The sequence below is a fragment of the Rattus norvegicus genome, chromosome 8 (genome assembly GCF_021556685.1).
Source record: "Rattus norvegicus strain SHRSP/BbbUtx chromosome 8, alternate assembly SHRSP_T2T, whole genome shotgun sequence".
Taxonomy (NCBI): Eukaryota; Metazoa; Chordata; class Mammalia; order Rodentia; family Muridae; genus Rattus; species Rattus norvegicus.
Genome location: NC_141541.1, coordinates 95,977,155 through 95,990,575, shown reverse-complemented (window position 1 = coordinate 95,990,575; position 13,421 = coordinate 95,977,155). Strand labels below are relative to the sequence as shown.

The 13,421-nt window shown below is 41.9% G+C and overlaps 1 protein-coding gene across 3 annotated transcripts in view; it reads left to right on the top strand.

The window, feature by feature from the left end:
- The window catches only part of Cep162 (centrosomal protein 162), a 58,464-nt gene that overhangs the window by 16,096 nt on the left and 28,947 nt on the right, over positions 1–13,421 (top strand). For all 3 annotated transcript variants that reach the window (XM_087561226.1, XM_087561225.1, NM_001277060.1), the window contains 7 exon segments: positions 520–550; positions 965–1,081; positions 5,054–5,245; positions 5,761–5,842; positions 9,833–10,106; positions 11,149–11,410; positions 13,248–13,378. In XM_087561226.1, coding sequence (XP_087417352.1) covers positions 520–550; positions 965–1,081; positions 5,054–5,245; positions 5,761–5,842; positions 9,833–10,106; positions 11,149–11,410; positions 13,248–13,378 — 1,089 coding nt within the window.

The window sequence follows — 13,421 nt, the reverse complement described above, 5'->3', positions numbered from 1 at the left end:
GTGGGCTTTGTTATTTAGTAGCTTGCCTGTCTGGAGTTATGTCTTTCAAACCACAGAGGAAATGGGGAATTGGATTCACACTTGGTAATTAATTTTTGAACGATTGATTGATTGATTGATTGATAATGTTATAATTTTAGGCTCCTATGTGAAATAGCCTTATTTCTTTGATGTTTTTCTTTTTTTAAAGAAAGAAAAGCCGTTTTTTATTGTTGTTTTGTTTTGTTGGTTGGTTTGGTTTGGTTTGGTTTGGTTTGGTTTTTTGAGCAAAGTAGATGAGCAGTGGCCTCTAGGTACGTTAAGCAAATCTTTTTTAGGCCTAATATAATTTTGGTAATTGTCCAGGTTTAGAAGAGACACGCAGACATTCCTACAAAACTGTGGCTCAGATAAATGCTGGTGAAGGAAAACATGCTTCCTGGTCTCTCATAGCTCCTGCTTCTCAGAACTCTGTTCATTTTTGTGATCATTTTATGTAACTTTGCCTTCAAAACATGTAATTTTCTTCTTTTAATTTAGGAGGAAGAGAAAACTGGCATGCTGGCTAATGGTAAGTATTAATTAGCAAATAATTAGACTATTCAAATATTCATCTAAATAATTTAGAATAAAATGTCTTTATTTTAAGTATCTAAGGAATTAAATTTCAAAGCCTTTCTCAGTCCGGTGTCCTCTATGCCTATCTTGACCCCATCTGCTGTTTGAAATGTTTTCTTTTTTGTTTTTCTTGAGCTTTTTACCTGCTGCATCAATGTAGATATATGGAATCACTTATGTACATGTTGCTGTTAGTCTATTTTCTTGTACAGAAAATCATGTTTGTAGAAAGAGACACATGGCTATACACTTACACTTTTTATCTGCAAATATTTGTTTTTAAGTATTACACGTGATTAATTTCATTGGACCAAAAGTCACACAGTGTTGTCAACACTCCTCACGTTTTTCTTTTATGTTCCTGCAGTGGTGCTGCTTGATTCTTTTGACTCTGTCGAGGATGTTGACCTTAACAATCATGAGAGACCAACCCCTAAGGCAAAGGCCCTCCCAGAAATGGCAGGCGGTGAACTAGCAGAAACAGGTAAAGTATGGGAAACTGACTCTTCTCTAACTGCTACAGCATTCCCTGAGAGTAACTGGCTTCATTCATTTCTAGGAAAATAGATGAAATTGACATTAGAGATATCCAGTCTCATAGCAATGTCTTTGACTATAGGGCAGCGCTGAGGGTGAGAGTTAACTGGCTGTTGTGCCCACCTACGATGTTCACCATGAGTCGGGGAAATGGGGCCTGGGTCTCCCTATTCACTGTGTAGTTCCCTCCTTAGGAAAAGGCTAGGTCACACCTTTAAATTCTGAACTATTTTCCTTACAGATTGTAACAATTTTGGGATGATGCCTTTTCAAACTGTAAGCAGTAGAACTATCATTACCAATTGAATCGTCATGAAATTAAGATTGTGCCCATCAGCATATTTTGTTTTGATGTAAAGTTTAATATACTCTTGATTTCCCACATTGGGACCTTTTTAACCATCTTGCCATGTGGGGGAGGGGTCCTCAGAATTTGCTAATATTTGTCAGTAAACTGAGATACTTGGATAAAAAACAACAGAAATCACGAAACAGCTCTACACACCTTAGATTTTGTTTGAACTGATTTGTTTCTAGTTGCGGTACACTACACCTACAGAAAAGCTCATGTGCCCCAGTATATATTACTTTTAATATTTGAGTCGTGTACATATGTATATGATTTGTGTCTTTGGAGGCATGTATGACGTGGCACACATGTCATAGCTCAGCTCTCGGGTCAGCTCTCTTCTGCCATCGGCGCCGAGGATCAAGCTCAGATCCTACGGCTTCTCTGGCGTCACTTTCTCCTGCTAAGCCATCTGATTTAAAGAATCACAAAGTTGGGGTTGGGGATTTAGCTCAGTGGTAGAGCGCTTGCCTAGCAAGCACAAGGCCCTGGGTTCAGTCCCCAGCTCCGAAAAACAAGAAAAAAGAAAAAAGAAAAAAAAAAAAGAATCACAAAGTTTTCTACACTCCTCACATTTTTATATCATACTTAAAATTTTAATGAATTTTTAAATGCTGAACACTCCTGTGCAGTCATCATCTAGATCAAAATTCAAGAAGACTCAAACTACATTATCTTGTCATAGCTCTTATTTTTGATCAACATCTTCCAAGGATCATTGCTACATATATTTTTGACATGCTTTCATCTTCAAATATAAAATAAAAGTAAACCAAAAAAAAAAAAAAATCTGGGTGTGGTGGTACATTCCTGTAGTCCCTGCATGCAGTAGGCTAAGACAGGAGGATGGCAGTTTTAAGGTCAATTTGGACTATATAAAAAGAGCCAGCCTTGGAGATGGCTCAGCCAGTAAAGGTGTTCGCTACAAAGCCTGCCTATCTGAGTTCAATCCAGGACTCATATAACAGAAGAAATGATTTCTGCAGGTTGTCCGCTGACATACACACACACACACACACACACACACACACACACAAGTAATTTTTTTAAATTTAAAAAGGCTGAGATGTCAAACAAACAGAGGGAAAAAAAACATAAAAGCACCTAAAAGACATTTTCCTGCCAGGCAGTGGTGGTGCATGCCTTTAATCATAGGACTTCAGAGACAGGCAGATCTCTGCATTCACAGCCAGCCTGGCCTACAGAGCCTAGGTCAGCCAAGGGTCCATAGTGAGACCCTGTCTCAAAACAAACGAACAAAGGATAGACTTTTTCATCAGTTTTTAGTTTTTATTTGTCCCATCATTTTACCATGATGATGTGTGTGCTGAGCATGTGACTGTAGTGGGGGCAGGAAGGTTCACTTAGGTATAAAAGATGGCAGGACAAATCCTTCCTTCAGGTTGTCTTCAAAGAACTCTGCCTTTTAACTATTGGAAACTACTCTAATATTAATACTTAAATAAACTTTAATGTTTGCTATTTAGTGTGTGTGCTCCAAACAGTCTTGGGTTAGCTAGAAAGAAAACCTCACTATAAAGCATTTCTACATACACCGCCATGACACTCGGCTCCTCCTACATTTAGTGGCGCGGGGGTGGAAGATCCCCTTAGAGCTGTGTTCTATACAGTTTCTGTTATGTATAGACATGAGATTATATAAACAGATTTATTTTTGAGTATTAATTAGCCATAGATTTCAAAAGAGGAGACTGGTCACCCTATTTACATTTTTCCCATTTTATGGCTTAATCCTTAATTCTGAAAAATCCACTCTTAAAATTATAAACTATCAAGAAAATATTCCTAAGAGTTAAATTGTTATTCTTATTAGTATTTCTCAAAATTTGTCAGTGTTGAGAGGGAGGCCGCTAGTGCAGGAGGAGTAAAGGGTGGATACCAAGGTTTTGTGTTCTGGGTGACTGAGTAAATAATGGTGCAATGAGCTACAATTAGAAAGAAACACTCGTAGCAAAACAGGTTTGGGTGAGGACTATAATGAATTTAGTTGGGAGTATGTCGTATGGTTGACTTTACAAGACATTGCAAATGTCTTTTAGAGAGTTTGATGATCCTAAAGAGGACAGAAGTGTAGATTGGGGAATACTGAAGCAGGCATATAGGTAAGGTTTGGGTCTTGATAGCCTGGGCCTCAGACACTGCTGTGCTTGTTGGAGCATTTGCTCAGTGCTTACCAGGCTCTGGATTCAGAGTCCAGTGCTTTGTAGAACAAGCGTGATGGTGCATGCCTATAACCCCATCGCTTGATCAGAAGTTCAAAGTCATCACAAGCTGTATAACAAGCCTGAGGCCAGCATGGCCTGCATAAGATCCTTCCTTGAAAAAGAAGAGAAAGGGTCTAGAGAGATGGCTCAGTGGGCAAGGGCTCTTGCCTTGCAAGCCTGGTGACCCAATCTCTAGAACCAACGTAGGTAGGCATGACCAACTCCAGTGTTGTCCTTCACCCCCACATGTATGCTTTGTATTTTTATGCATATCATATATGGCTAATAATAATAAATAATTTAAAACAAAGGAAAGGACAGGGCGGGGAGAAAGGGAAGAATTAACTGGGCTTTTTAAAGTATTCAGAGGTATTTAAAAGAAGACTAGAGGAAGACTATTTGATGGGTGTGGGGGTTCAAATATACTTGGCCCTTGGGGAGTGGCAGTATTAGGAGGTGTGGCCTTGTTGGAGGAAGTGCATTACTGTGGAGCTGGGCTTTGAAGCTACACTCAGTGCGGAAGAGTCAGTTTGTCCTGGCTGCAGTCAGATCAAGATGCATAACTCTCAGCTCCTTCTCCGGCACCATGTCTGCCTGGATGTCTGCATGTCTGCCATGCTTCTGACCATGACCATAATCAGCTAACCTCTGAACTGTAAGCCAGCCCCAGTGAAGTGTTTGATCTGTAAGAGTTGCCTTGGCCATGGCGTCTCTTCACAGCAATGAAAACCCTAACTAAGACAATGGGCCACTGACAAATAAAAACGTGTAAAGTGCTGGCTGGAGTAGTAGGAATTACAAGAAGGAGAAAAGGTGCAAAAGAAACAGTAACCAGGTAAAGGATAATGTCAAGTGTTTCACAAGCCCAGAAAGGACCCGTGACTGGACTTGGCCATTCAGAAACAGCTTTGATTCTCAGCTGCTTTAACAAGATGTTGAAATACTTGGTGGCTTGCGGAATTAGAAGAGCATGCTTGGAGTAGAACTGTTACAGACTGAGATGGTACTACACAAGCAGAGTGCAAATGGTAGTGTAAGGCAAGGACAGGGCCCTTCAGAGGGATGCATCCACGTAGAAAGTGTAAGAGTGGTTTCACCCAGCACAAGGATGTTGATTTAAGGACCATGAGAAGGCAGCGACTGGTAATGTTAGACTTTACAATTACATCAGGACCTGTCTCGCCTTGCTATGATTTCCTACTGAGAGCTTACCCAAGTTTCTGCTTGACTCTGCTTTTATAGTAGTGCCATTGTCCTACAGCCTTGTTCAGCATTCCTGAGAGACTAAGGAGTGACTGTTTTGTCTGTACGAGGTGATACACAGGAAGTGTATTTATTTCAACAGGTGTTCCTTATGGACAAAGCAGTGGTGACACAGAAGCCCTGCACCAGGCTTACCATCACGTAGCTCATTCTCTGGGAGATACAGGCGAACCAAGAATTGAGGCTAGCCCTGGGCACAGTGTCAGGAGCTCCACAAAAGATGGTCTTCAAGAAAATGAGGAGTCTTCAAAGAACATCTCTACCACCGAGTCTGGTAAAGCCTGACAGACTTAGCGGATGGATGATGGATGAATAATGAACAGGCAGAATTTCTCTATTTACCATCTTTAAATACTGACCACCGAAGAATATTTTGCATGCAGTTTCTGTTGTGATGACATGATCAAATGAAACCCCGCCTGAATCAACTCCACAATTATTGCTGAATGCAGAACACAGCTCATGTTCTAATGTGCCTTGACCAAACTAAGCAGCAAACTTGACACCCATATAATATGTATATTAATACTTTTAATAGAAAATAACATTTGAGATTAAAAAGAAAATACATAGCAAATATGTGTGTATAGTCTGGGTATAGATAATAGAGATGTATAAGTTTAAAGAAATGGTACCTGGTACAGTTTTGTTATACAAACTTAGTTTATTACATATGCCATTTTGTTAACTATATGAAGTAGGAAATGTGATTTGGGTGGGTCTCAGTGTATAAATTAAGCAATTTAGGCACCAATTTTTGTTTCTAATTTAACTTTTCTTCCCTCTTAGATCTTCCCACAGTAGAGGAGCTGATGAAGCCTATCAGGATAGATTCCTATGGGATCAGGGGTTTTGACTTGCAGCCTGTCAGGTAAGAGGTTGAGCAGTACCCTGTGCTGTGCAGGGTGGTTGCCTAGCTGAGTGGTGTTTACTGTTTTGCTTCTGACTTTTTCACAGGGAACTTACAGGCATCTATTCTGTGGAATCATTCCTAGTGAATGATTAGTGAAAAATACAGGTTTGCTTGCATCTACCCAGGAGCCACTGCTGTCTTCATCAAAATTCTCCTAGTGCTAAGAGAAAAGGAAGTACTAGGAAAGTTAGTGCCATTAATTAGTCCTAATGTTTGCACCGAAAATATGATTCCTCAACTTTGAGTGGATAGTCGATTCACCATGAGGGGGAAATTAATTGTATATTTATGTGACTCATTGGTTTTCTATTTTATTAATCAGTTCTGACTTAGTCTCCAGCTGTCCATCATACCAGGGAGAGCTCTGAGGTCACGGGAGAAATAGACTCTGGAAATCCTGCAGCTCCAGTGTGTAGTGCAGAGTGCGCAGAGATCTGTCATACACCAGGGCAGAGTGACAGTCACAGGAACCTGCTGCAGACAGGTTTGCATTCACGTAGCATTTACAGTACATATCCTCCCCCTCACAGCCTTACAACAGACCAGCAGGCGTCTTCAGCCTCTTCCCTCAAAGAAAACTGATCTAATGGGCCCTAACTAGAGCGCAGCGGTGATGGCACTGACACTTACCAGACCTCACATGCCAGCGGTAGACAAGAACTGCACAGTCTTTATGTGCATTGCTTCAGCCCATCAGCAGCTCTGGATATAGTCCATTGTTTTCCATGGTTCACAGACAAGGAAACTGGGGTCTGAGTATAAACTAACTGTCCAAGGTCATCTGTCCATAATCAGAGCACCCAGGCAGTCCATGTGCTAGCCACCTGTATTGTCCAGTCTCTCGTTCCCTGAAACATTTCCATGAAACCATCCAGTCCCCATCTTGTTTGTGCTTCCAGATACATTTTGAGCCCCTGCTTTTTTTGCCATGTTCTCATTGGGTAAATCTGCTTGGGATTTCTTGGCCTTGTTCCATACTTACGTAATTGAGAGGAAAATGACACAGGGAAGCTTAGGCTAAAATCTGCCCCCTCCAATGTCATATCTGCTCTCACACGGAGCTATGTGCCAGTCAGCATCTGCAGAGCAGAGCCCGCCACTCATTGCTGTAAGGTTGCAGAAGCTTTTCTTAGACATCTTGTAAAATTATTTTAATGATGTAAATTCTAAAACATACATTTCTACATTGGTTTAAAACCTGCAAACAAATACGTTTTCTAGAGCAGACTTGCTTTGGGTTATCCCAGGTATATACCCACAAAGGGAATTTGTGGACCATGCTGGATCTGCTTTTACTCTTTGTGAAACACAGCAGCTGTACTGGTTGACATTTCCACCAGGAGTGCACAAAGGTCCTAGTCCCTCCTTCCTCACCACTATCAATCGTTTTCTGGTATCTACGGTAATGGAACTTTGAGGATTGTCTTGATTAGGCTTACTGTTACTGTAATGAAACACCATGGCCAAAAGCAACTTGGGGAGGAAAGGGTTTTTTTTAGCTTAAACTTCCACATTGCTGTTCATCACCAAAGGAAGTCAGGACAGGAGCTCAAACAGGTCAGGAAACTTGAGGTAGGAGCAGATACAGAGGTCATGGAGGACTGCTGTTTACATGGCTTTCTCAGCCTCTTTTCCTATAGAACCCAGGACCACCAGCCCAGGGATGGCAGCGTCATATCTTCTATCAATTATTAATTAAGAAAATTCCCTACAGGCTTGCCTACAGCCCCATCTTACAGAAACATTTCCTTAATTGTTGTTCCTTCCTTTTGGATGATTTTAGCTTCTGTCTAGTTGACATAAAACTACACATCACAAAGACGTTGTACTAAGGGGAGTAAGTCAGCCATGAAGAAAACAACCACCATATGCCCCTGTGTGTTTGAAGTACATGAAATATTCGAAAGTCATATGACAAAAAGAAGAAAGGCAAGAGCTGCGGCAGTAGCTTGGTGAGGGGAGGAGGGGAGCTTTGGTGCTTATAATTTCAGCTTCACAAAATCAGAGTATGGGTATGGAGGCCGCAGAGTCCGTTCAACATAATGAACATAATGTTTTACCACTGAAATGTACACTTAGATAGTAAAGATGGAAAATTTTATGTTAAGTATATATACCACAAGAAAAAAAGTAGAATAAACATAGCAAAAAAAATGAAAACAAATATAGCTAGCTACATGATCCAAGGAACAATATTTCAGGAATGTCAATACAGCCGTTGGCACATTTCAGATCATTAGTGATTGTTCATCGCTTATCTCTCAGTCACTCCTGGGTCAGTGAGGCTTCCGGTCCGTCTGGCTCCATGTTAGATTCAAAGTTCTGCGCTAGATAAAATTTTAAATCTACTTAAGGTGTTTGGTTCCTGACCCTCTGGAACAGTAGCCCCGTGTGAAGAGCACACAGGATATATGGCTCTTGTGAGAGACTCTCCAGCAGTCTTTGAACTGAAAAATCTAATGGAATTCTCTTTCTCATACCATCTTCCCAGGGTGAGCCCTATTGCTGATGTCTACACATGAAGAGAAACCCCAGTAGGTCTTTTCTTGTCAGTCCCCTAGAAGAGCCATTCTGTCCTGAGTTCATCTGGTTTCTTGTAATATCCAGACATAGACAGTAATAACCAGCATTTCGAATCATTATGTCTGCTCTAGCCTTCTGCTTATTCCTATTTCTCTTCCTACTTCATGTGTGTCATGTAGTCTGCCTCACGTGACGCCGAGGCTGACAGATGAGCAAGTGTTTTGCACAGAACATAATTACCTCTCTCTAGCCTCTGCCATCAGTTTTCTGATACCTAATGCCCACTCGTCCCAGCACTCAAATTCTAATGGCCAGGACTAATAAATGGCCCCATGTCAATGCAAGGGAGCAAGGAATGCAGCCTCACTGGTACCCAGCAAGGACAGGAAAGACTTCAGTTTAGCATCTGTCCAGCTTCCGCTGCTGTGAACAGGAAGAAGCTGTTAGTTCTCCCACTGGTTTTAAGTGCTTTAGGCATTTCCAACATTTCCTGAGTAGCTGGTCTACATGATACAGAAATTCTAGCCTCTCAAACTGTTCTTCAGTTACAAATCATAAGACATTCCTATTTTTAGAACTCTTGTGGTTTACTGGTATTTAACCAAATAGGACATCCCTTGAATAATATTTCTTAGATTTAAAAAAAAAGATGTATATGAATTTTTGCCTATTTATATCTCAGTGCACCACATGCTTGCCTAGTACCCATGGAAGCCAGAAGAGAGATTTGAATCCCCTGGAACTAGAGATCCAGGCAGTTGTGAGTCACTCTGTGGGGTCTGGGAACTTCAGCCAGGTCCTCATGAGAGCAGCAGTGCTGTCCCCAGCCCATATTTCTGACATTTTAAATATCTATCTAATTTGTTTGACTTCATTAAGTGGTAAACAATTTATTTTAAAATTCTGGTGATTCTTTTTTTAAAATTTTCCTGTGCTATGATTATTTTGTGCTTTTTAATATTTATACTCTATGATTTCTTGTTATAAATTATAGTTACTTTAGTCTTACAGAGATAAAAAAATTCCCTACTTCAAGCACGTGCTGATTTAATAAGAAATTGTGGATAAAAATTATTGTGCTACATTAAAATTATCTGAAATTGGCCAGAATTACACATGCTTGTATTCTCAGTGCTCAAAGATAGAGTAAGAAAGATCAGGAGTTCAGGATCACCCCTCTACTAAAATGGGAGTTAGAGGCCAGCCTGGGCTATATTAGACCCTGCCTCTGAAGAACAGAAAAAAATATAAAAAGTTATGTCGCACCCTGTGAGTGCCCTAGGCAGTTGGTATTGGGTTTCAGTGTGTTGGGTTGTAAATGACATATTTAACATCGTAACTTCATTTGAGGAGTCGCAACTCAGGTGTGTGTATAAATGTGGGTGGGTAACTTCAGTTTATACTGTGCTCTGCTTTATTCTGTAGCCTTCAGAAAGCAGTGGACAGTAAAGAAGCAGAGTCTGTGAGCTCTTTACCCCTGACAGTGAACACAAACACCATGTCTCAAGACACTAGGCACGTGAGCCCATTTCCCCACGAGCAGGATGAGAGTGTGGTTCTACACAGGACAGCGGGGGAGGGTGTGGGCAGCAGCTGCCCAGCCACAGAAGAGCATTTGGACAAAATGTACCTGGAGATTCTGAGGAAGAAAACATCTGTTAATCCTTCACTGTTACCTCAGGACAACAAAGCTAACCAGGTAAGATGTATGTGCTTAGGTTAGTGAGGCTGATGACATCATCTGGGGTGCTGTCATTCCTGTGGGTGGGGCTTATCACCAGAACTTCCAGTCTCCAAGCTCAAAGTACCAACCACCAAAGCAGCCTTCACTTTCTATCAGAAGTGATTCCTTACAGTTCTCTCGTGCCTTTTCTTCCCTCCTTTCCTTTTAATAACGAGTGTAAGACTCGGATAGTTTCTGTAGCCTCTGCATCACTGCGTTGCTCATGGCTCTTCTTCCCCGTAGTCTGCACCACAGGAGAGCTGGCATTTTACAGGATTGTGATTAGCAACCGTGACAAAAATCATATCTCATTGTTCTCTGTTTCTATCTTTTCGCTGTATAGGTCCCATGGTTCCAGTATTTTATTTTACTTTCTAGTCTGTAAAGCATCTTAATTCTGTGAAGTGAGGCAAGGTGTTGCATTGGTGTCTTTACTGTTACTGTGATAAAATACTCTGCGTGGGGGGAGTTGGGGGAAGAAAAGGGTTTGTTGGCTCACAGTTCAAGGTACAGCCCTTCGTGATGGGAAAGTCAAGGCAGCAGAAATAAAGACCAGAGCAGGTGCAGCAAAGGTCCTCTCCCCTTCTGTGTAGTCCAGGATTCCAGTCAGGGACTGGTGAGCCTTCTCACCACGGGCAGGATAATCTCCCAAACCCAGCTAGACTGTGGGGTTGACAGTTCACTAGCCATCACAAGTATAGCTATTCCTAATGTACCTTCACACCAGAGAAAAGAAAGAGACTATTTTGATTGTCATTTCAAAATATCATTATCCTGAATGTCTTCATTACTCCGGTAGACACATAATTACAAGCTTATTACTTTGAAGTGCTTTATCCTAATGCTTGAGGATAGGTTTCAAAACACTGAAATTCTACATAGAGGACCTCACTGTAGTAGTTAGCCCTTCACAAACCTTATTATGTGCCAATCACAGTCTTGCCATCTGTTAATTTTTTATTAATAATAGTAGTTGGATTCCATTCTGATACTGAAGTGTTTGCCTTGTTATATGCAGACTTCCAGGTCCCGGCTCAGTGCTGGGGAAGAGGCGCCTGTCACTAGTAAACAGGTTCCATGTAAGAAGGCCAGAAGTGCACCTCCTTTGCCTAGGAGAAAGCCACAGAGTGGGCTGTATGCATCAGCTCGGAGCTCAGGCTACAGCAAACCCAGTTCACCACTCCAGTTCTTTTCAGCTCTTGAAAAGAAAACGTCCAAGGATAATACAAAAACTAAAAATGTGAGACCCATTCCCACCTCAAATCAATTTAGAAAAAGAGGTAAGAATATATTCTTTACAAGACAGAATTGGATACATATTATAGTGCATTGTTTAATTTTGTTTTGTGGAGAATAATAAAGAACTGTATATTCCTTTTGGGATGACTTCAGTTTATAGTTTACGGATTTGACCCAGGACAGTGGCAGTGAAGAGTGGGTGATGAGAATATTGAAAACATGTTTAAAGGCAGAGCTCTCTGTGGGAGATCAAACAGAACAAGAGGGTCTACAGACCAGGCAGAGTCAGCAGGAGAAACCTTGACAGAATCTTTAGTCTAGGGAAGTTGTATCTCAAGGAGCCATTTGCTGCCCACAGGGGAAGAGGCAGGACTCAGAGCTGCCCTTCAGGTTTAGCAAACAGGTGGTCATCCACAGTGTAGGTCATTTTCCTGAGTCACTGACCAGGAAAGGCACATCGAATGGGAGGAGGGACGCATGGGATAGAGTTAGTGCTTCAAGTACTAGAACTACTAGAACGTGCTGGAGGAGAGTTCCTGTGAAAGACGAAGGTGCAAGCTCACCTGGGAGGGAAGCCAAGAGACGGGGGTCAGAGCAGTAGCACTGTGGACGCAGATGTGTGCCACTCCACCCTAGCAACGGGCATTCGTCCTAGAGCCGCCTCCTGAAGTTGGTCTCTGGCTCTACAGCTCTACACACCACACGTACACACATAGTATCAAGATATATTTTTAAATTAAAAAAAAAAAAAGGAACTGGAGAGATGACTCAGCATTAGGAGCACTGACTGCTCGTCCAGAGGTCCTAAGTGCCAGCACTCACAAGGCAGTGCACAACTGTCTGTGATAGAATCTGATGCCCTCCTGATGTACAGACACATGTAGACAACACTCTCAAATACATAAAGTACATAAATAAGTAACTCTTTTTATTTATTTAAAAAAAAGAAACTTTGGTTTCGCTCTTGGTGGCTGTGGTGACTGTATATGTGCGCTGTTAGGAGAGACTGAGTAAAGGGAGAAGGATGGACAGTGTAGTAGGTCGAAGGATAACGTAATTGCCAGGGCGGTGTCCTAGCCTTGTATCCTAGTGTGTCCTAGTGTGCACAGTAGGAGTTCATTACCTGGGAATGTGGACAGTCCTGAGTTCTAAGAACTGTGGAGGCACAGAAAACGAGAACAAGCTGCCAGGTGGATAGATGCTGCAGGGAGGAAATACGGATCTCCCTTGTGTTTGCTTCAGTCCCAGAAATCTACCGTGGGCTGTTAGCTAGCAGTGAAGAGGGGAGGAAGGGACCGTGTGCAGCAGGTCCAGCAGATGCTCAGTGCGGGTAGAAAGTCATTGCATGATTGGTGGTGAGTGAGCAGCTGAGGAGGACGGGCATCAAGGAACCAAAGCCCAGGGCTTGCCAAGGCCTGAATATGGTGGAGTCATTGCAAATGAAGGCAGATGCGTCATGGTGATGAGAAAGGATGGAGGTGAATGATCGGTTGATAGAAGAAGGCAACAACACTGTTATAAGTAAAGTTAACTAGTACTCGTAATCCGTAAACTATTGGTAATTACCAGCAACCCTCCTTATGATTCATCATAAGGATATCCTTACTGTAACCATCCTGAAACAGTGATAAAGTCACCCTGCTTCACAGTCTCCTCACATTCATTTAGCTCCAGCTGTCATTCCAAGTGTCTTGGGTCAAAAGTAGATGTTGGCTGTGGGTGGCTTCTGGGGGTGCAGTGAGAGGACTGTGGTGCTCTCAGCTTGTGGCGGTCATTTTACCTTCCCATTGCCTGTCCTCTTACTTACTGTCCATCACTGCCAGATGCACTTCTAACCCTGTATTTGTGACGTTTTCTTCTGTCGTCTGCAATATTTAGAAATACTATCTGGAACAAAGCTCATCAAGCCTGCAGCTTTGAACAAACCATCCCCTCACCGTGAAGGCAGCCCAGCTACACCTAAGAGGCCTGAAGACCCCTCAGATGATTCCTTTGTTCAGCTACAGACTGTAGGTATTGAAGTTCATCTTAACATTTATAATTTTTATATCT